This window comes from Pteropus medius, unplaced genomic scaffold, assembly GCF_902729225.1.
Source record: "Pteropus medius unplaced genomic scaffold, Ma_sr-lr_union100, whole genome shotgun sequence".
NCBI classification, from domain to species: Eukaryota; Metazoa; Chordata; class Mammalia; order Chiroptera; family Pteropodidae; genus Pteropus; species Pteropus medius.
Window position 1 is genome coordinate 25629571 of NW_024349800.1, and position 22558 is coordinate 25652128.

Genomic DNA, 22558 nt, shown 5'->3' on the forward strand with positions numbered 1-22558 from the left:
GCCCTCGGACATCAGCGCGCTCACGGTGAAGTGTACACCGGGAGGAAAGTAGTCATCTTCACAATAGTGAGAAAGTGGGATTATGGGAGGGGGCCCCCGGCTCTCTAGAGTCTGCAGGGTGTGGAGAGGGGCCGCGGCGACAGGGAAAGCCGGGCGACCGGTTAAGGACGGGAGACGCGGCCAGCGCTGCCGCCTTTTGTTCCGGCTCGAGGTGGGTGTTTGTCCCGCTGCCTTTTGTGCCGGCTCCTCGCGCTTGCCCTCCCGCGCCGTCGCCGTTCAAGGGCAGGAGCAAGGGCCGGGGGCGAGCGGGAAAGGAGGGAGAGTTCTCCGGCCGCTGCCGCCTGGGTTGCTGCTGCCTGCCCCTCCCAGCCAAACCTCAGTGGCGGCGAGAAGACGTGCAAAATTAAATTAAAATTAAATTAAAAATTATATTAAACAAGGCAAGAGAATGTAAAATTTCTTGCCCCCTAAAAGAAGCCAAACCTGCGTTCCGCCGGCAGTTTTTCTGCAACGCTCTCTTCATCCCCCGCCCCCCGCCCAAATCTCCTCTTTAAATAGAAGGAAAAAAAATACAATTACCCCCTTCCCCAAAACCCCTTTAGTTGCAAACTTAGAGCGCCAGCGGCACCGAGAGGGAGCGAGGAACTCCCTCCTCTTACTATTTTTTGGAAGATTTTCAAAAAAAGTGGAAGTGGATTTTGATTGGGAAAAATCTCGTGTCTGAATGTTTACAAGCACCGCGTGTGCGGGAGCCTCCTGCCAACAAACAGACAGAGGACCGAGCGCCGCGCGGCAGCCCGGGAGCGGGCGGCGGCCGCCGCGGAGCCTAGCCGGGGCCTCGCAGGACCTCGCCGCGCCCCCGCCCTGCCCGAGATCGCCCACCCCGGGCCCGCCCGCCAGCACTGCGGCAGGCCATGCCGCGACTCCGAGCCAGTCGGGTTCCATGGTCCCCGCTCGCCCCCAGCACAATGCCCAGACCTCTTCGCCAACCAGACTGCGAAATCGGCTGGGGAGAAACTCGGCTTTGCAAAGCATTTTTATTTTGCAAAGCGATTGAAAAAGCGCGTTCTGCCCCCCCCTCCCCCCAACCTCCGCTCGTCTCTTGTCCACAGCTCGGGACGGCGGGGAGGTCACCACGTGCTTTCCCTGCCCCCTTCCCACCCCGTCTAGCTACCAGCCGCCCCCGCCCCCCCTTCCCGGGTCCGGAGAGCTGACAAGCCAGGTTGGGGGAGGTTGGGGGTGGGGTGGGCAGGGAATGTGCGTTTTGGGATTGCTGAATCCCTGGATTCCGCGCACCGCACCCTTGAGCTCTTGCCTTCTACCTCAGGCCTGGCTCGGTTGGGGGCGAGGGGGCTTGTGAGTCTGTATGAGGGGTGGGTAGGTGGCTGTCTCCAGGCTAACCATACGTTTGGAAAAGCGGGCGGTGGGCACTTAGGAAAGTTTGGCATTGAAGGAAAAAAAGGCGTGACAGGGCCCACATCCTTTCTCCTCCTCATTCATGACCCTTATTTTAATTTTTGATGCAATTTTAAAGGACCTCCAGTACCCAATTGTGTATTTTTTAAATGGGTGGGGGGTGTGCACAGGGAATTGAATTTTTCACTGGGCCCTGGAACTTGTCACAGACTTTGGAAGCTCCCCCGCCCCGGCACGTTGCGGGGCCCTCCCTCTCCCCACCCCCGCGCTTCCCTCCCTCGCTGCTCTCCCCCGCCCCCCACTCCCCCGGCTGCGCCGGATGCGGAGCAGACGCAGAGCGCGGCGGTGTGAAGTTACAGCCCGGCCAGGTACCGGCGGGAAGGAAGGGCCGTGTTCGCAGGACTCGGGAAAGCCCGGCCCTTCTTCGGAAGGATGCAAAGAGGGCTCAAAGGACAGACTGAGGCAGTCCGGACTGCTTCCCCGTCCCCGCCCTCATCCCAGGTCCATCTCGGGACACTCCAAGCTGGGTGGGTTAATCCCCCTGTCCGAGTGCTGGCTTTGGGTTTAGGGACCAGCTTGGAGCGGGTGTGGGGGCCGCTTCTTTTACTGGGTGCAAAGAGGGTGCGGGAGCCATTCTGGTCTTTAGGACCCCCCCATCCGCTTCTTGGGCTGAATGAGCCATTCGGTCGCTAGGAGGCAGAACAAGATCAAGAAAGCTCAGCGAACTTGAACCTGTACCAGAGCCTCCCCCCACCCCCTGCTCAGCGTTTCTCGGCCGGGAGGGAAGAGCTTTGCAAGGGTGGGGGTGGGGGAAACGGACGGTTAGGCAGAATTCCCTTTCTCTCCCCCACCACCCCTTAGGTCTTTGTTCTTCATTTTGACTTTAAAAATGCTTCAGGCAAGGGCTGCGTAGAAGAGCCTGGGCGCGCCGACAGCCCCGGGCGCCAAGAGCAGAGCGGGGTGCAGTTCTCGTTTTCTTTCGGGGCCGGCATTTTTTGGTAGGGAGGAAAGGGGAGTGCGCTCTCTTTGGCTTCGGGGCAAGGCCAAAGGGCAGAATCATGCAAGTTTGCACTTAGTCTCCAGGTTCACTTCTTCCACCCCCTCACCCGCGCGCAAAGCGCGGACTACTGCGGCCACTGCGGGCTTGCCGGGCGGCTCTGTAGCCGGACTCCCGGCTCCCCCGCCTCCTGCAGCTCTATCCTCCGAGCCCGAAATCACAACAATAGTAATAGTTATCATCATAATGATGCGGGCAAACAGCGTCATTAATAATGAATAACCGCTGCTGCGCTGCTCACACCGGTGCCTAGAATTGCGGGAGAAATGCGTTTGCAGAGATCCCCCAAAGTAAAGTGCGAGCCTGTGGACACAGAATGAATTTCAGGAGCCGCACTTGAGGTGTGTGCGGTGATACCGAGACTCCACCATGTTAACGAGACGAGATTTTTAAGCTTCGCGTACCATTTCTCCCAACTGGCGGGCCCAGGGAACCTCGTTACCCGGCGGCGGGGCTGGATGGACTTGGAGACCGCAGTCGGGGCCCCTGGCTGCCGGCCGCCTCCCGGCCCCTCGGCCCCCCGGCCCCACGGCCCCGCGGCTGCTGCTGCACGTGTTCGCAGCGAGCGCGGCCGGAACCTACAGCCAGCACGCTGCTCGCTTTGTGCCTCACAGTCCCCGCGCCCAACTTCACTTTCTAAACAACCCGCCCCCGCCGGGCCCCCTGCCCCGGTCCTGTCTCCCCTGCCTTCGCTTTTGTTTCTTTGCTTTTCCTCTCTGCATTTTAGCCTCGGTTTGCTTCCTTACCCTGTTAAGACAATCAAAAGGAAAGACTTGGAAAGCAAACTTGAAGACAGAGCTCTTTCCCCCTCCCCCTCCCTCAGCAACCCTCGTTTCCCTTCCTCCTTCCCTACATTTCTTCTAAGGTTTTAATTCCTGCAACTGCAGAGAGAGGAAAGAGATCTCAGTCAGCCGCTGGGGCATTGAGACATTTCAGTCTGTCTTGCTGTTCGAACGCAAAAGCATTTTCTATTTCTTTCTCCCCTTGTAGAGAATTCGCCGCTAATTATTATGATTATTTGCCCACTCCCTTCCACTTCAATCCTGGACTCCCCGCTTTGTAGCCAGAGCTTAGAAACGATGGTATTTGTGGGGGCGAAGGAGGATGGAGTTGAAGGAGGGGGTAAAATGGCTGAGGTTAGGAATATTTTTAGGGAAAGAGGAATTTGCATTAAAATACAGAGAAATAATCAGATGCCCAGAAAGGAAATGTTGATTGCCACTGAGAAAAGATGTCAATGCAAATCAGTAGACTACACCAAGAGAATTGTATTTTCATATTTTCTTTGTGCCCCATTTCGTCTTATTTTTAATAATATAGCAGCAATAATAAGAACACGTTTTGGTATTTCTCTGAACATCACTAGCCAAATGTTTTGCAGGGAGCCTGATGTTAAATGTATTTCATACATTAGGATATAATTCTTGTTAATTAGCAATAATTTACGTTAAGAGCATAGAAAATGTTGAGGTTACAGGTTTTATATCTGTACATTTGATCATCTTGTTATTTTCAAGAACTTTGCCTCCTATAAAATTAATTAGGTGAAATGTGGAGGTGTAATCAGCAACCTCTGAATTACCACTTCATTTCCTGGTTTTGATTGTAAATCAGTTCAGTCACTACATTTAGAAGACTTTAACCAAGTCTGTTTTATACCGTACTACCTTTAACTATTTGATACCTAGGAGAATATTTCATTTGCTCCTCATAATATTTCCACTTTCAGAAATGTGTCAGGCCTCAAGAATAAAATACGAATTTTGACGATGGAGTTTTAAAAAATGTTTTTTGAGACGGATCTATGTACTACTAACTTTAGTAAAATAAAATATTTCTCTTGAGTCTTTCTTCAGTCAGTGAACCTCAGAACTCGTAGTTAATGCTAAACAGCAGCAGCAATAGCAACAAAAAACCACATTTGTTAACGTGTACTTAAAATCATTAAATCAAAAAGCAGGGATCTTGGAGAACGACTTTACTTAGTTTCGCACTGGTCAAAATGAAAGCAAATGTAGGATAAAAATGACATAGAGGCATAACGCACAAGCACTTCTGTTCGTCTCCTTTTATTTGAAAAGTATGCATGTGTAATTCTGTATTTATCTTTTGGTCAATATGTTGGGCAAAGAAACCTAAGTGCCTACCTCGCTGTCTTTATTAGTAGGAATATAACCTTCATATTCCTGTGGTGACCTTATGTTAAATTAGGAGGAGTACCAGAGGCTAGAAATTATGACATGTCCTACTTGAGCACAGGTGCAGCTAGGCAGGGCTCTCTCAATATTATTTCACCCAGCACATCTGGGAGTTACTCCAGATCTTCCCCCTCAATATTCAGCCTGGGTAGGGTTGAAATAAATTTAACCTGAGTTCACTGGATTTTTGCACTTTATCAAAATCTGTTCCAATATTCTACACTCAAATTAAAATCTATTTTTTGATTCTCTATGGCTTTAAGTTCATTAAATGTGAAATTGGCAGCTTGCTAAAGAAGGTCAGACTGATTAACTGTTTAAGACTTGTACATTTTCTGCTTCAGTTTTATTAACTGGTAGCATCCTAGATGTGTTTTGTATATTGTGATTTTTTTTTTTTTTCATAGAATAAGCATAAGATTTCAGGAGCAGAGTTTTACCAACTCTTTTCCTCTTTGGAAGGTCAAAAAATGATGGAAGTTGTTCAAATGGATGCTGAGTATTTTGGTGCAAAGTTAAAAAAGAAAAAAAAAAGGAAGCAGGAATGAAAGATACATCTACCTTGTTATACCATCCGCTGGTGATTATGTGTGCAGAAATAGTCCCATAATGAAGTGTTTTAGAGCTCATTCAGAAAATTAGTCAACTTTAACAACATTAGGCAAAGTATTTTAAGTCTAAAGAAAGGACTCCTCTGCCTTGTTCTGAAATGCGGCGTTTGCTTGACCATTCTGATTTTTATGATGGGGGCCACCAAGTGCAAACATGTTTGGAATATTTTAGGCTTTCTTTCTTCAGAATGAAAAAATGACTAATTGGCTTATTTTCTTAAGTACTCAAAAGTATCCCATTTAGCTAATGTGTCTGAGAAGAATTGCCAGTGAATTTGGTATTTCTTTGATTTTGTGGCACTGCTGAAAGGGAGATCAGAAAGGTTTTTGGCAGTGTGAATTATGCTGCCTTATGATTATTATTTAGATCTGTTTCACAGGTGAATGCAGTCGTTTTCTTATTATGGCGATGTAAATGTGGCACCTTTTCCATGTGATGTAGTAGCTTTCTAATTTATGAAGCTATGTCACTGTGTACTTAGGAGTACATACATTCACACACAAAGGATGTGTGTGTTTATTCACCTTTCCTTTTATTCTTTGGCACTTATTCTATAGTAAAAAAGAAACTTGGTTTCAATTCATGTTTTCACCTATTTTTGGGGGGTGGGGGGCAGGTAGTTATTATTTAAGTTTTCTTTATGCCTCCTGCATTGACTATTTATTTAACAGTCACATTCTTTCCAAACTCACAAACCAGAAACATATGTAGTGTGTGTATATGTGTCTGGAATTATGCAAGTCAGACAGTTTTCTTTAATTATATGATGATTTGCCTCATTGATAAATTTGCTTTCTTGTTGATTACCTCCACAGCCTTCTACATTTTAGGTGCTCATGTTTTCTGGTATTATATGGAGAAGGCTAGAAATACTTTACATAATGTGGTGGGATGGGATAGGGTTGAGAATGTATTTCTCTCCTTTTCTCTCCTTTTTGGCACTCTAATAATTATGCTTTTGTTTCTCCAATCACAGCCGAACCTCTTGAAGCCATTCTTACAGATGATGAACCAGACCACGGCCCTTTGGGAGCTCCAGAAGGGGACCATGACCTCCTCACGTGTGGGCAGTGCCAGATGAACTTCCCATTGGGGGACATTCTTATTTTTATCGAGCACAAACGGAAACAATGCAATGGCAGCCTCTGCTTAGAAAAAGCTGTGGATAAGCCACCTTCCCCTTCACCAATCGAGATGAAAAAAGCATCCAATCCCGTGGAGGTTGGCATCCAGGTCACGCCAGAGGATGACGATTGTTTATCAACGTCATCTAGAGGAATTTGCCCCAAACAGGAACACATAGCAGGTAAATGAGAAGCAAGGAGAAAAGCTGTTTGCATGTTTTCTTTTCATTTTCAGAGGCGCTGTAGCCAAGCACTAAGGAGTGAAGTGCTTTCTGTGTTTCTCCATGTGACTGTCCATGACAGCCCTGTAATGTTAAAATAATCGTTCCTATTACCTATGTCCAGAACACACAGAAAAAAATAAATATTTTTCACTTCACTGAGTCAGATGTAGGTGGAATAGGTACATGCACCTGATACCCTCTTTCTGGATCTGCTGATTCTGAATTTCTTTCCTTTTTTCTCCCCTTCTTATTTTTAAGTGTTGAATGTTAATACATCTAGCCCAGTTTCCAATGTCCATTTCTAGCCTTGCAGACAAGTCAGAGGCAAAGTGGCCATATAGGCATTTGTAGTTCGGCCAATGACCTGTTTGAGTCAGGCCTCCCTGGGGTCAGGGGGCAGTTATTCTCAAGGCTTCCAGGAAGTGGGCTGGGCTGGCAGGCTGTTTTGGAAGAGGTGGAAAGAGTTAACTGAGCTTCAGGGCTAGCCTCGGATCCATATTGGCTGTCAGCCTGTATGGGGCTGTAATTAAACACAGCCCGTGGTGGGATGACACCATGACCTTGACTTTAAGATGCCATTTTCGACTGGTCCGGCCAGAGTAGAGAGGGCAGTTGCTGAAGCGCACAGACATGCTTACTCGAAAAGTTTAAGGGCATGTTGGAAATTTCAAAAGGTTGGTTTGACAGGAACGGCTGCTCCCTGCAGCCTGCCTCCTCAGCTAAATGATAAATGCTTCTCTGTGCTCTCTCTTGTCTCTGATGTGGTTTTGACAGATGTATCTTGATTTTGTTTGTGGTTTACACAACCACATGTCACCCTTACAAATGTCCAGTCCAGACTTCCATTGTTTCTGCTATAATACAATGTACAAATTCTCTTGGAAAAGTACATAAAAATACATTCAACAACTTTCCTTCCTTTGGTTAATTTTAGCAGAGAGGTAGCTAGGTGTGTGGGTTTCTCAGCAGCTCAAGGGAAAAGAAATTAACGACTAACAGAGAGACTTAAATTCCTATTTTAAGTGACAAACAGCAACACTATATAGTGGCCATTAAAACATTTTTAAAAAATGAAGCAAAAATGATTTAACACATAAGACGAAGTGATCGCAGATTCTGTAGTGACAAAAATGGCTTGCCTGTCAGTAGATCCCTTTCCTCTATTTTTCTCTGCCCCCTCCCCTAAAGTCGAAGGTTTGTTCAGTTTTAGGCAAGGTAGTGTATATAATCAATTGATTCACTGGAACTTACCTTTCCGACCTAGTTTGACCACAAAGTTGAACTGTAGTAGGTCAGTGGTCCAGAGGGGATTAAATGTCGTATTATTTCTCCTCTCCCCCTCTGGAATTTGATCATTAAAATCAAACGTGGCATTTTCTTTCTTTTTTTAAATGCTTCCTGCAAAAACACTCAGATACTTCTCCTTTAGTGAAGTGAGAAATTTGCTCCCAGGGAAGCTGTATTTAATTTACAAAATATTTTTCTTGAATCCACCACATTTAGCTTATGTGACACGTAGGTTAAGATTTTATCTCTCCCTCCTGCCCTCCCCAGTAGGATATGGGAATGGCCATTTCCATGTGCTGTCTTGTGACTGGAAGGAAAATGAACAGAAGTGTAAGGCATGATTAATGAAGCAGGAGCAAACGGAAGGGGATTTGTCATCTTCAGAGATCCAAAGCCTTTCTAAATCACCAAATATGGAGTAACACTTGCGTGATGTAACATCGTATTTACATATTGAGCTGCTCGTTTAAAAGACAAAACACAGTGTCTGTCAAGCAAGAATTAAAGCCACACTTCTTACTGAGGTCCCAGATAGGTTATTTAGTCTCAGATTAACCAGCTCGAAAATTCTATGCTTCTGTACTTAGAGGAGGAATCTAAAAGCTGGGGGGAAGGCCCTGTAGTAAAGGCCTTTTACTGTTACAGTTGTGAATCTGTAGGGAAAGAAACGATATTTTCCTTAACTCTCTGGCTGTCATAAAGGTTCTATTATTACTGTTTTTTTTTTTCCCTTAAGAACCAGTACGATAACATAAGCTTTTTTTTTTTTAAAAGCAACTTTAAAATATATTTTGTAATACTAATATGAAATAATTTCCCTGAGATGAAAAGCTAGCTACGATATCCAAGATATTCAATGGGTGCACAAATGCTGCGACCCAGGTGAGGTAAATCTTGCATGCACGAATAACTACAAAGCCTTGATTCCTTTCATTGTGTTTAATCACCTGTTCCCACCCTGGAATTGGCTGCACATAAATAGCATGGTCACATCTCAAAGCGAGATGTCAGTAACTAGCATCACGACTTCTCATAATTCACAGTAATGAATTAAGAGTTTCCTATGGTGAAATTAACATTCTACCATTGCACATAAATTAAGATGCCCTGGCCCTCAGGTGTCTCTGAAGCAAAGTTCTGGAAGACGGCTGTGTACTCCCAGCCCATTTCTCTCAAGCATGTCTTCACAATTCCAAGTCTGCTTTTTCTATGGTGAGGACGGAAACAATAAGAGCAATCATTCAGTGGATATTTAATTGTGTCACAAAAAGAAAGGAGAAGCAATGCTCTGTATTAGGAAAGAGATATATTGATGAATCTCCAGAAGAATGTGTTTGGCAACCACATAAAAGGTAGTCATTTAAGTGCGCTGTGTAGGAAAGGCTTTATTAAAGTGATGTAAGTTGGATTTGAGCTCACTGTGTGCTCTGTGCCATTTTATAGGCAAGAAGCAGGAATAAAACAGTGACAGATCTTCCTGAGATAGATAAAGCTTAGATTTCGGGGCTTTCAAATAGGAGAATGAGGTAGAGTTCTTTAAATTTTCAGTAAAATATATGCATTTTGACTGTATGTAGGCCTCTCAATGCTGAGTATTTATGAACATGGATGATTTTTACCTGGTGAATAGATGAGTATGTGCTCCATCACTTCACCCTTGTACATATGTTAACTTCACACATATATGTTAATCAGGTTGCTTTTTTCTTTTTATTCAAATAGTCAAAATATTGTGTGACTGCGATCCATTGAGACCATTGAAATAGTATCAATTTACCTGGAAATGAGCAGGTTATACTGTGCAGGGCCCAATACATCAATTTGTTTGTCAAATTAGCCACCATCAGATATCAGCAGTTTTTGACTGGCAATCAAGGTTTTTAATGGGGATTTGGTTTGGTTTTCTAGTCTCATATTTTATGATAGGGAGAATATTTATTGAAGATTAGTGAATGTAAAACTGCTGTTCACTTATACAAAAGGCCAAAAAATATTATCCCATAATATCAGATTTTAGATTTTGGCTATTGCACATAAAAATCTTTAAATTAAGGTTAGGCTATCATAAAGTTAGCTTTTTGAGAGAATGGGAGAAAATATGACAAGTTCTATAAAATATTGTGAAGTCTACTACTATTAATATGTAACGTTTTCTCCTTAAAATCATGAACATAGACATTTACATCAGGGTATTTAAAAATTATTTGCCTCGACAATACACCCTATATCTAGATAATAATATGTAAGAGATTCTCTAATGAAGGGAGAAATACTAATTCAAAACAGAAATACATTAGCATGTTACTTAATGGTAAATCAGGTGTAGCATGCTTATGCTTTTCAGAATTTAGAAAATCAACTTGCCGTTTCTCTTTGATCCATTCTAATTCTTTTCTAGCTCAGACTGAACTGGAGGATGTGTTTGTATATTTTACGGTGTAATTGTAAATGAGACTATAAATTATAGTATTCTATTATGACTACTATTTTTCATTTTTCTTTATTTGTGCGATCCTGAATAAAAACTACTGACTGCTGAAGTGAATTTTTAGCATGGCGGCTAACCACCACCAACAAAACCCAATATACTGATTAACATTTTATTTACCTTAAGAACCCAGAGACTAGAGAATATTGTTTCCTAATAAATACCTAGGATTTTCATTGGGTGCCTATGTTTGTGAGGCCACTACCCAAAGATTCATGTTCATGAGACTGGGAGTCCTATATACAAGCTGTATTTGTAAATAAGACAGAGAAAGGTTGTGAACTGGCAGCTTGGATGTTTTGTCAAAGTGCAATGTCAGAGAAACTCTTTCTAAGACAAATTGTAAATAGAACTGTCACAGTGATTGCATGATTGAGCTGCAGAAGTGTCTTACAATTGTTGGCATTGTCAGAGGACTTTTGAAAGCTTAATTAAACACGGTGGCCCACATGGCTGCTAAATTTACTTCAGAAAGCCAAAAAGAAAAAAACAAATCTAAAATGTGGAAGATCCCAAAGATCCTAAGTTCTTCAGACATTACCCTTTCAGTGACACAGAAAAGATGCATTGTGCATTTTCCTAGTTGTCTTTTATAAATAATAGTTTTGAGAATAGGGCCACGTGATATGAAGATCATCCTGTGTGTGATGTGGCGATTGTGTTAGTTTTTCTGTCTCCTGCTGTTACAGACAGTTAATGTAAAAATGGCCTTTTATTGGAAACACAAATATGTATTCACTTCAAGGACAGGAGCAGAGGGAGAAAGTTTCCCTCTCATTCTCTGTGTTTATTCTATGAAAGCTTAAAAAAACAGTGCTGTAATTTCTTAAATCACCCCATTGCTTGTTGTGTTGCAAGTTGTGCCTTTTACTTTAAAGGATCTGAAATCTGTTTTGCACACCTTTCTCCTAGTGAATGTGGCATTTAATTGTGGAACTGCCCATGGGCTGGAAAATGCAACTGGGTGTATAAACGTGCAGGCAATGATGTCAGGACAGTGAACCTTAAGCTCAGGGAAGAGGCGAGTAGGATGCACATTAATGGCACATTTTAGAGTCCTGGAAAATCATTAATTTCACACGGCAACTTCAATGTTGTTTGGCTAATGTGGGAGGACTAAACTGGAGTATATAACAAACATGCAAATCGTAGGGAAGCATTTTTCAGAATTTCATGATTTCTTAGTGAAAGTGTCTAATAAAGGAGAATAGATGAATGGCGGCTTCCCACACTGGTCAGTGAGAAAGGAAGAAAGTTTGGCTTTCCTTTGGGGGGAAATCTGAAATCTAACCGAAGCAGCACAGCTTGGGAGATGCACCGAGATTGTGTCATTTGATGTTAATTTAATCTACTTTGGTTGATCTGTTCACTCCCTTTATTGCACAAAGAAATCATTTGACAAAATTTACCCCAAGCCCAAGTCTGTTTGTGCGCACAGTAGTACCAGCTTTGTGCAATAAAAAGCACTCAGCATCAAGCTGGACCCAGCCTGGCACTTTGCCACTTTTTTAGCAAGAGATTTAATCACCAAGGATCTTTAGTACCTTTCTGCTTGTTCAGATTTCATTTGGGTCGTGGTTATGTCAGCAGTGTTGTTATTACAAGGATTAAAAAATTTTTTTGAACTTAGTGCCCATTTTTAACATTACCCCAAATCAAGCAGGGTTTTATTTTATGTGTCAATTTGGGAGGGCATTAATAAAGTTCATAAAATATGTTTAGACTATATAATTTAATGGATAATGACTTGTATTTTTATTTGTAATGCAAATAGAAAATTGGCCATCGTATTCCTCCCTCCTCTGTTTTTTCCTCCTACCCAGGTAAATAAGCATTCTTTAGCTGCTTCCCCCCTTTACTTCTGGGGTATAGAGCTCTGGCCAAATCAGTAAATTTACCTTTGTAATTTGCCATGTAGTTTTTACAACAACGACCTAATTAATTTGAGCATGAACCATATTATTGCTACTAGAGTCATTTTCTGTCACAAACTTAATTTCCAGGAAATGTAACCTGACGAATAAGAATGCTTTAGCTCTCCACATGTGCTCCTAGAGACCAGAGGCAGATTTAAAATAATAATAAAAAAAAATGCCAGCATTATTAAAGCCAGTATGCTTGATGCCAAACTCAATTTGAAGCCAGTAAACATCAGACTGTATTTCTAATCAGTTTGTGAATGTAACGTAGTCCATGTTGAGTTCACTGGAATTTGTCTCCCTGCTTTTTTACTGGCCAGCTGCACTCCCTATGCATTTTTAAAACATTTCAGCAAAAGCTTTCACTGTTCTTAGCAGGGTTTGTAACTTGGGGTCTATTTCTGAGCTCATTCGTCATTCTGCGATGGCATTGAGTTAGGTTGGCAAGGGAAGGATTTGAGGCATGGGGGCTGGTGAGGTCACTTCTGACCCCAGCAGGGAATAGGTGAGCTTCATTTGCCTTTACAATAGGCATACAGTCACTGCACCTTGGAGGAGCTCTCAGGTGCCGCTCAGATGGGCGCATGTAAATGCCCTGTCAGATGCGGAGCTAGAATATTAATGCTTCTTCCACCACCGCACCATAATAAAGCTGTACACAGCCAGCTTAATATGCAGCTAGTCTGGGGAATTGTGTAAACTTAGAGAGCCCAGTGTGAAAGACAGCGATGTAAAAATGCTCGATGTGCCACAGTTTCCACTCTTGTTCTCCTTTGATCTATAGCAAAATGAAAACATCATCCTTTCCTCCTCTTGGAGTTGTCTCCCCAACTCTGCCACTTCCCAGTCCACCACCAGAATTTTTTGTATGTGCTGGTATAGAGAAATGTGACATAATTTGTTTCATATGGTTAATTACGGGCGTTTGAATATTTAAAATTTTAAATAGCCACAGTTCCAGCTTTTCCTGTTAAAAGTATGTGATTTGAACAAAGGGAGTACAGTGTAAATATTTGTGGTAGTTTGCAACACCCCTCTTCCTCCATTAAACACACAGACATTCAGTTTAAATCTAGTGCTGACTTGAAGGACTTCTGTACCTTTATTTGTATTTTTTTTTTAACCAACTCTCAACTGGAACTCCATTAAAATATTTTACCATTATTTTTGAGTCCGCTGGTGCTTGAGGTTTTAAAGAGGATTTTTATAATGTGTTCATTTAACAGAATCAACAGCTGTCAGAACTAGTTGTGGTAAATCCACAAAACGTACAAAGAAAAATACACACGTTTCCTGAAACAAAACACTTGGAAAAATAAGCTGCCAAGAACTGGCGAATGAGAAGTTTGCAGACAGGGAACCGGAGTGTTTCATCTCTGAGTTCACCCTAGAGACTGATCTGAGCGGATCTGATGCAATGCCGCTGGAAGGTTTACCTGAACAGGTTGCTGCTCTGAGCCAGTGTGCTGTGCACAGGACTAGGCTCACTGCCTCTTCTGCCCTCCCTTTTTCCTTTTTGACCTCTTTAGACAGATAAAATACCAAGTTCTTAGAGTGCTCAACAACAAATTATATCCACTAAAGGTGAGATGATCAGGTTTAAACTTACTGTAAAAGAGGCGAGAAGGCGCCTTGCACACCCTTTTCCAGATAGGGTTGGCAGCGTGTTATTCAGAATTGAATCGGGCCCGCCAGGGAATTCCCAGTGGGAACCTGGAGCAGGCATGTTGATGAAGGGGATACCTGGGGACCTTTGGTCACTCACAATGAGTTTCTGTTTGTATCTTCACTCTTGTTAGCATTGGCGATGAACAATTACACCTACAATTTGATCTTAGTTTTAGATAGAGGTGAGTCCACTGATTAAAAACTCCCATTAAAATGAAGAATGGAATTATTGTGAAACCTGCAAAGGTGCTTTCAAAAAGAACACAGGTGCTGTTGTGTCCCCTGCCTCTTCTATTTTCTTTTTGAACTTTCTAAAAAACACAAGCCTTCTGCTAAGCATCAGGGCATTTAAATTTATTCATCAGTTGTTCATTTTCTTGATATGAAATTATGCATTAAAAAAAGCTGCAAAAAAAAAAAATCATGTCTGTTAATTTTTAGGGAAATAAGGTGTAGCTTGGATTCTTACCTTAGCTGGAGCACAATGCACTACATGCCACATCTGATCTTTTATGTTTTAAACGTGGAGTTTCTCTTTGGGCCAGGAAAAAAAAAAAAAAAAATCTGAAGCATTTCCCTTAACCAACTCAAGGGATAACTATGATTTCACGATTTATTTACATTTAGAGGGCAGCTCACAATGAGGCATTTACTGCTCATTTTAGTCTCCCTCCCCCAAGTCTTCGAGTTCACAGTTAAAACAATGCATTAACCAATGTTAAATTTCAAATCTCATGATTTCCTCTCCTGTTCCATCTCATCCTAAGATTAAAAAAAATTATTCTTTTACATTTAAAAGTGAACATTGGCTACTGAAGAATGATTTAAAGGCTGAGAAAAATTTTAATAATAAATCGTAACCTTCTCATGTTATGTTTTTGTTATGTTAAGGGGAAAAATCAATAAGGAAAAATTTAATTCTGATAAAGATACTCTTGGATCTTTGAAAACAACTGCTGTCCTTTTAACTAAAACATTTGAGCAGCTTCAAAGACTATGTATTTCTTCTGATCTTGGAGCTGTGTGACTGGTAGCAAGAAAGAAAAAAAAATCTTATTCTACATACAAGTGGATTGCTTAACAAGTCTGCACAGACACGTACTTGTTTGTACAATAGAGATAAAAATTCCTGTATAAAAATAATTCAGCCGCTGACAGCAGGCATTGTTGTTGGACCTGTCTTTTGTGCTTGTCCCAGCTCTGGGCCCCCTCCCCCTCTATCTGCTTGGGGCAGCTTGCTGCCTGCAGACTCCTGACCAGAAGTTAATTGCTATATATTAAATATATAGGTATTGTATCTAAAGAGTAATATCTCAAGCCTTCTCATATGCATTTCACTCTACTTTCTGATGTGACTACGGCATTGCCAGCAGGGGGGTGGCAGGCAAACGCTCTAATAGGGAAAATGACTTGAAGGCAGTTAGGGGAAATTTGGCCTTCAAGTCCCATTTGCTCTGCAGTGTAGCATCGGTTTCTAAACTTTTGTTTTTAATCTAATTCTGATTTACTCTGTCACATCCCATATCAACCCTCATTGAACTCTACTCATGTAGAGTAACATTAGTGTCAAACGGAATTGGTCAGGACCGTGGACCTGTGGCTCATACAGATGGTTGTGGATGTGGGTTACATGCAGCTCTGCATCCTATTCTTTCTAATACATGTTAAAATGTGGCACGTTTCTGAGCAGGGCCCATGGATAAGAGAGAGAGTCGAGGAATCTGGGAGGGTGGGTACCTGAGGTTTTCTCCCTTCTCTCTCCTTCTCTTTCCCACTTCCTTGATACACCAACATGTCAGGTAAGATCAACTCTAGGAGAACATCCGAGGCTACGGGGTGCACAGAGAGAAGGGTGGCAGAGAGAAGTTAGTAGAATATGTTAAGTAGGGGTTTGAGCACAGTCACCAAAGCAGAGAGCCCCGTGGGTCCAGCAGCAGAGCAGTAGGCATGGGCACGTGGTCCTTTCGAAGCTGTTGTTCTTAGTCTGACTTGTATACTAGTAGAGATAGGATTTACATAACTTTAGTGCTTTGACCTGGGTTGCTGTTTGGGAAGGGGGAAGAGGAGGCCTTCACTGGGAATTCTATCAGTAGTGTTTCTTAGATGTCATGAGGTGTGAGTTAGCATTCAAAGAGTGAGTTAGATTCTTCTCCAGACTAGTTGGTAATTGGGAAACACGAAAATCCAAATTCCCACAACACTCTCTAATAACTGGGGTGGGTGGGGTGGTGGTGGTGGGTGGACACCACGACTTTCTGAATGTCAGCTGATGTCTGCATGACCCGTTCTTCTTGGATCAAATGCTGCCATGGGAGGATGGGGGAACCCCCAGGAAGATAAATATCCAACGACAGGATTTTCGCTCCTCAGAAGTAAACCAGATCTCGCCCCTCTGCCTCATATACTCTCCTTTCTTGCTCTTTTCCCTTTGGAAGCAGAAACTTCTAAAATGAATGCCACTCCAAGCCGATGAAAAAGCTGTTTTTATACCACAGTGGATGTTTACACAGGAGACTCAACTTGAGGGGAAAAAGGCTTTTTGGGAGGGTGGTGGGACTTGTGTTAATCTGTTTTGTTGGAGGACTGCAGTATTGCCTATGAGCAACTCTGGGCTGTTTTTGATAAATTACCATGTTTAGAGATAGGTTTGGCTCTTAAGGGCTTGGTTTTATGAACAAAGTCCGTAACGATGTTTGCTGCCTCTGTTTGTCTCTTAGCCCCTTCGGCTTCACTAGAAGCTCAATGTTTAGTTTAAGCTCAGTCTGGAAGATATAACAATTTTGCATTAAAAAAATGAGGAAATCATAGGAAGAAAAACCCTTTGCTTTTTGGATGAATCTTACTGATAATTTGCTAAAGCTCATTTGAATTTTAAGCACTTCTTTAATCTTCAAAGGCTAAATTGCTTTATGAATATGCATGGTGTGGGCAGACTTCAGTTCATTACCTAGTTGTAAATTCTAATGACCATTAGGTCCTTCCAGTAATTGCGAATTGTTTTGCATTTTTGATTGGCCTATTAACATGTACATTCGGTGCACATCAGGCTGGCCTGTCAGCCTGCTGAAGGAGAAAAAAAAGGTGAAAATTGTTTATAGCACCAAGATTCTTAGATTTTCAATCTTGCAAAATTGATGATGTAAAAAAATTAAAGCAGTGTTTTTTCTTCTCAAGATTGAAAGTTCACCAAGAGATTTGACATATTTAATTTACATGATGACTTTGCACTCCTTCATTAATGCAATTTGCATATGAAGCTGTTGTTAATCACTTTTGATCATGTTTTGTGTATTAGCTGCCTCAGTGGCTCTCCTCCTCGGATGCCCCAGTAGAAAGGAGCAAAATGATGCATCTTCTTGCCAAGTTTCCTTTAGTGAATTGAGGAATTAGAAGTCTAACCTTGAGTAATTACATATGTTTTATCCGTTTTCTTTTAATGTTAAGTACAGTTTGTGGAAGTATTGGCTGGAAATCCTTCTCATTTGGGGGGAAGACTATAAATTAAGTGTGTGATTGAGGCACATCCGGACATGTACAGAAATATGTATTGCCTGTCCCTGTCCCCCCGTGAAAGTTGTCGGGCAATTTTATTGTTAGCAGTTTGATGTCAGGGAGACTCGACTGTTCCAGTGTATTAAGACATCAGATTCCTTTGGAAGAGAGACGGCTACAAACTACAGACCTTTCTAACAATGCGTTGGATTTCTTCTTTAAATATACGACTGGCACCTACATGTCTTGGGCCTGGGTTTGGCTGGCTTCTTTACTTTTTAGCTAAAGTAAGTTTTCCTGTGGGCTTGTTCAGCTTCTGATCTCAAGTTGCTCTCTCTGTGTCTTTCCCTAGACACTAAAGTAAACCTTGGTCTCTGGGCTCCTGGGTGCCTCCTTCAAGGTATACAAGTGCCCTGGTTGTGGAAACAAGGTGCTAACTAACGGTTTCTGATTTTTGAGAGCCTGTGATTTTGGTGTTTGCCTTTGCGATTGAACTGCCTGTGCTGTATTATTGATGTTCATCTTTGGTTTATGAGTTTATCACTGGTTAACAAGCAGAATCGGAACACTGAAACTGATATTCTGATTAAAAGGAATGTGTAATGAAAGAAAATAAATTGTGATGGAAAATGAACAGTGTATAAGAAACATAACTACAATTTTAACCTCTGAGGGACCCTAGCACTGCCCTACCGTGACTTCCATCCATACCACGCTAAAAGCATGCTTCAGTTCAAAGTTGTTAATATTCAGCTGGGAAACAGTATCCAGAACACAAATAAATTATTAAGTGCATGAACTTTTTAGGCAGTAAGATGAACTGATGGGGTCCATCTGTGAGATCCAGGGGCTTTTTATTTGTGTGTGTCGAGCGATTCTGCCCTCTCCGACTTCACAGCCTTTGGTCTCCGGCCAACTGCATGCATAATTGATTCCACACACACTATCATTTTCTTGATGTAATTGCTTTACTAAGATATGATGAAATCTAATGGATAATTTGCTATTTGAAAATGGGCAAAAAAAAAAAAGGTTCATACTTTTTATTGAGGGGAGTGTGGTAGAGAAGGAGGTGTTCAGATGACCTGGTATGTAAGAAAACAAAACAAAACGAAAAAGGCAAAACTAACTTATGGAAGCTGCTTCAATCGCATTGGTTGTGAGTAGGAAGGTCTTCGTGACATATGGAGGCCAGTGCGTAAATCTCCCTCTTTCTATCTCATATCATCCCCCCACCCCCCTCATTCCTTCTCTCTCCATCTCTTTCTCAAACTTTACAAGAAAGGGATCCTAACAAGGTAAAAGGTAAACAATTTAGTCATCACAAACCTTATTATTCAGTCTATCCAGGAGTTTTGCCATGTAGGTTTATTTAACTTCCAGGAATGTAAACACTGACACAGCCCTAGAAGCAGCAAGAAAGATTACAGTATTAGAGTTAAAAACCATGAGCATGGAGTCGCTGTGCTTTATACTTAGCCACAATAACACTTTACATCGAAACATAATGGTAAGTCAAAACCAACTGGGAACTTCTGCTTATATGGAGTACAAATTTCATTCTAATAGATTGGCATAATCTAGTGTACCCAGAGTAGATTATTATGTAATAGAGAAACTGCATAAATGTCAAGCACACAAATAATTTTGCAGGAAGTAAACGAAAAGGATTAGAATTTCTTAAATCACCATTAAATTTTGTTGGTTGGATAATCTCATTTGCTCCCTCAAAATGTGTGCCTTTGCATATGCCTTTTAAAAATGTATTTTGAGGGAATTTACGGACGTTGAAACATTGTTTTAATCCAAACCAGTTCATGCTTTAAACGTACGTTAAAAAAATTGTATTGTTTTTTTTTTTTTTCAAAGTATTTAAAGGGAGTGGAGAGGTAGAAAGCATATAAAGTGAACCCATCTCACTGTGGCAAACTGTTTTTCAAGTAAAGTCATAATAATGAACAACACATGATCTGAAATTTGATCAGCAAACATATACTTATGCCAAGGAATTTCTTTCTCTCTTTCTCTCTCTCTCTTTCTTTCTTTCTTTCTTTTTCTTTCTTTTTTTTTGCCATTCACATACCAAGGTTCTGTAAATCAGTAAACCAGGCAGAGAGTAACTATTGTAAGGGGGAGACCAAATCATAATACATGGAACGGCACAGCTAAGCTGTCTTTTGGAAGAAATGTTAACATCACTACTACTAACAACAACAAAAACCTTTTTCAAAACTGGAAATGACAGAATAATTTTATAAGGGGGGGAAAAAACCCCCCCACCCCACCTTCTGATGCTCGAAACTTCAAACTATTAATAGACCACCAGTGAGATAGACTGTCTTTGTGCCTTGAAATGCAAAATGAGGGAAATAATTAGCAGAGGAACAAAATTCTCAAAATTTGAAGAACTTCTGTGATTACTGGGGGTACAGTGAAAAGAAAATGCAAATTTCTTCCTGATCTTAATTAGATTCGATTGTGCGGTGGGTGTGTTGGATTTGGGAGGAGGGGAGGGGCAGGGAGGGAGTGCTGGGGGTGAAGCAAGGGCCTCTGTGATGTGGAGACAGGTTAGCCGGGGCCTGGTGGTATGGCAAGAAGAAAGAAAGGAGGTTTCCAGCACTGGTGCAGTAAGTGGTGCTGCTGGGCTCGAATCCTGAGCCCTTAATTTAACTGGGCTCATTTCCCTCTGGTTCTGGGGTTTTTCATTTGTCCTTTAAGGGGAGGGGTGGGCACTGAAATAAGAGCCCTGACTGCTTTAGGAAGGGGAAGCAGCCTGTGGATAACTTTTTCTGACCACATGGGAAAACCGTGTGAGACACTGTGGGCTCTGCTGGTGCACTGTGGCTATCAATCAGCTTCTCAAGGTCACGTCTGCACTGAGCCCCCAACACCAGGGCACCACCACTCCTGACCCCCCACAAACACGCTCTTTAGAGTTCAGTGGTGGTGGTTGGTCAGAGGTCTGCCAAAGTATTTGTAGCAAGTTTCACTGGCTGGATTTCCTCTTGAGTGAAATAATAAAAGCCCTGGCCAAGGCTTATGAATCTATTTTTGTTTCATTAATATTATTTATTATGTATTTTATTAATATTTTTAGGAGGGACTGTGCTCACATTTGACTATTTGTAGTAATAATTAATACATTCCGTGCTGGTTGTAAAAAGTGTACTCGCATTTAATTGCAAGTCAGGATAAATTAATGGATATGATTTAAAACAAAATTCACTTAAAATATTCTTACAGGGAGCAAAAGAGGGGGCAGTCCCTGCATTTAATTTATTTTCTGGGTGAGTGTCCAGTGGTGAGAGTGTCGAAAAAATCGCGTGTGTCTAACGGGATTCACGTCCGTTACGGGTCCAAGGGATGTGGAGGCCCCAAGGGGGAGGGAGAAACCTGCGCGGGAGGAGGGGCAGCCAGGAACTCTGTTCTTTTCTTTAATTTCTGAGGTTACAAGGCGGGGAGGCTTAAGCAAAGTGGTCAAGTCCATCTGCTCCAGAGAAGGTGGTAAAGAAAAGAGGTTAGTGGCAAGAGGGAAGGAGCACAAAGGGAAAATTGTACATTGGGAGCATTGCTCTCCCCGCCGTGGTGTAGCCAGACTGGTTTAGCAGACAGAATGATAGATTGTTTTGTCAAGGGTCCCAGGGTGTGCCCTGAACTTGAAGCACTTTGTTTATCTTGAATAGAAAGGGAAAAGCACAGACATAATCGATGTCTAGTTTTTAGGAGCTAGAAAGAGGTAGGAGAACAGAGAAGAGTCAGGGAGGTGGGGGAGGTGCAGGCCCTCGGTTGTGGCTGTCCATTAACAGATGAACTTGGCCGAGAGCCAAGCTTTAGATGAGAGCGTGTCAGGGCCCCAGTGCAGCCAAGCCTTTTCAGTCTTTTTTTTTTTCCTACTTCTTTCCCTCTCTTTTCTTTCTCTTTTCTTTTCTTTTCTTTTCCTTCTTCCTTCCTTCTTCCTTCCTTCCTTCCTTCCTTCCTTCCTTCCTTCCTTCATTCCTTCCTTCCTTCCTTCAAGCCCCTTCCTTCCTTCCTTTTTTTTTTATACCTGCTGACTGTACATCAAATGCTCTCAGGTCTTTGGCTAAAGGCAAGAGAAAAAGAAAAGACACAATTCAATTTTTTCCCTCTCTGAACCAGTTGAGGCCAGTCTTTTGGCTACACACACAGGTTCTATCATCTTTCCTGGCTTGCCATTGGGAAAGAAAGAGTGGTGATAATGCCAGTAACCTGAGGGCCTGGGATCGGAAGGGTTTGGTGTGTGCAGGAGACCAGCATGTGTGAGTGCGTGTTCGAAACCGGCATGGGGTGTGGCGAGTGGGCCCGCATGTACACATAGGAAATCAGTGGAAACTGATTTTTTTAAATGACTGAACTTAAACTTTTTGTTGGAAGAGACCTGTGAATTAATCTGTTGGTGGATGAGAAAGATAATACACAAACAAGGCCCAGGAAAGGCCAGGGGTGGGGGAAAAGTGCCCTTGTTGGAAGTACAGTATTTCCTGTGCAGCACTGATGGCAAACCCATGTGTCTGGGCTTGTTTTGTTCTCGATTATCTTATCTTCTTTGGTTTGTTTCTGTGTTTTTTGGTCTATTGTGACATTACGCATTCAGTTATGAGGGTTGGCAAGCAAGAGTCATCAGCCCAATAACTTCCTGACATTTTTAGCTCTTTGAATGTGTGTAGTCTTTGCCCTCCTGCCACAAGTGGCAAGGTAATTGAATTTCCCTGTTACTTACTGGCAGGAGGCATGTTCTGGTTCCCACCAGAAGGGCTGCTGGGGCTAAAGTCGAGTTCATAGAATTCCACCTGGGGAACACCAGGGCTTCCAAGTGGTTTGGGATGAGGGCTGCCTGAAATGCAGTTCATGTAATGAAAGCTATTTTTTCCTACCATAGACTTGAAAAGTCGCTATTGTGAACATCCATATAAGATATGATAAAATCATGTTTCCTTCCCCAGGCTAAAGGCTCAAAAGGGCTGTGAATTTTTCTCCCTCTTTATTAAATAACAAATAGAAACTGGGAAAATTTGGAGGTTTCTGGGCTCATCCCACAAATAACCCCCAAAACTC

The 22558-nt window shown here is 42.4% G+C and overlaps 1 protein-coding gene across 7 annotated transcripts in view; it reads left to right on the plus strand.

Moving 5' to 3' along the window:
- Positions 1-6: 6 nt before the first annotated feature.
- BCL11A (BCL11 transcription factor A) overlaps positions 7-22558 on the plus strand; it is a 98232-nt gene continuing 75680 nt past the window's right edge. For 4 of the 7 annotated variants that reach the window (XM_039887086.1, XM_039887087.1, XM_039887092.1 and 1 more), the window contains exons 1-2: positions 1704-1943; positions 6260-6589. In XM_039887086.1, the coding sequence (XP_039743020.1) occupies positions 1736-1943; positions 6260-6589 (538 nt within the window). In that variant the 5' untranslated portion in view covers positions 1704-1735. Of the gene's footprint in view, positions 212-1703; positions 1944-6259; positions 6590-22558 lie in introns of those variants that run through there. The other 3 variants (XM_039887090.1, XM_039887089.1, XM_039887088.1) reach the window with 3 other exon arrangements.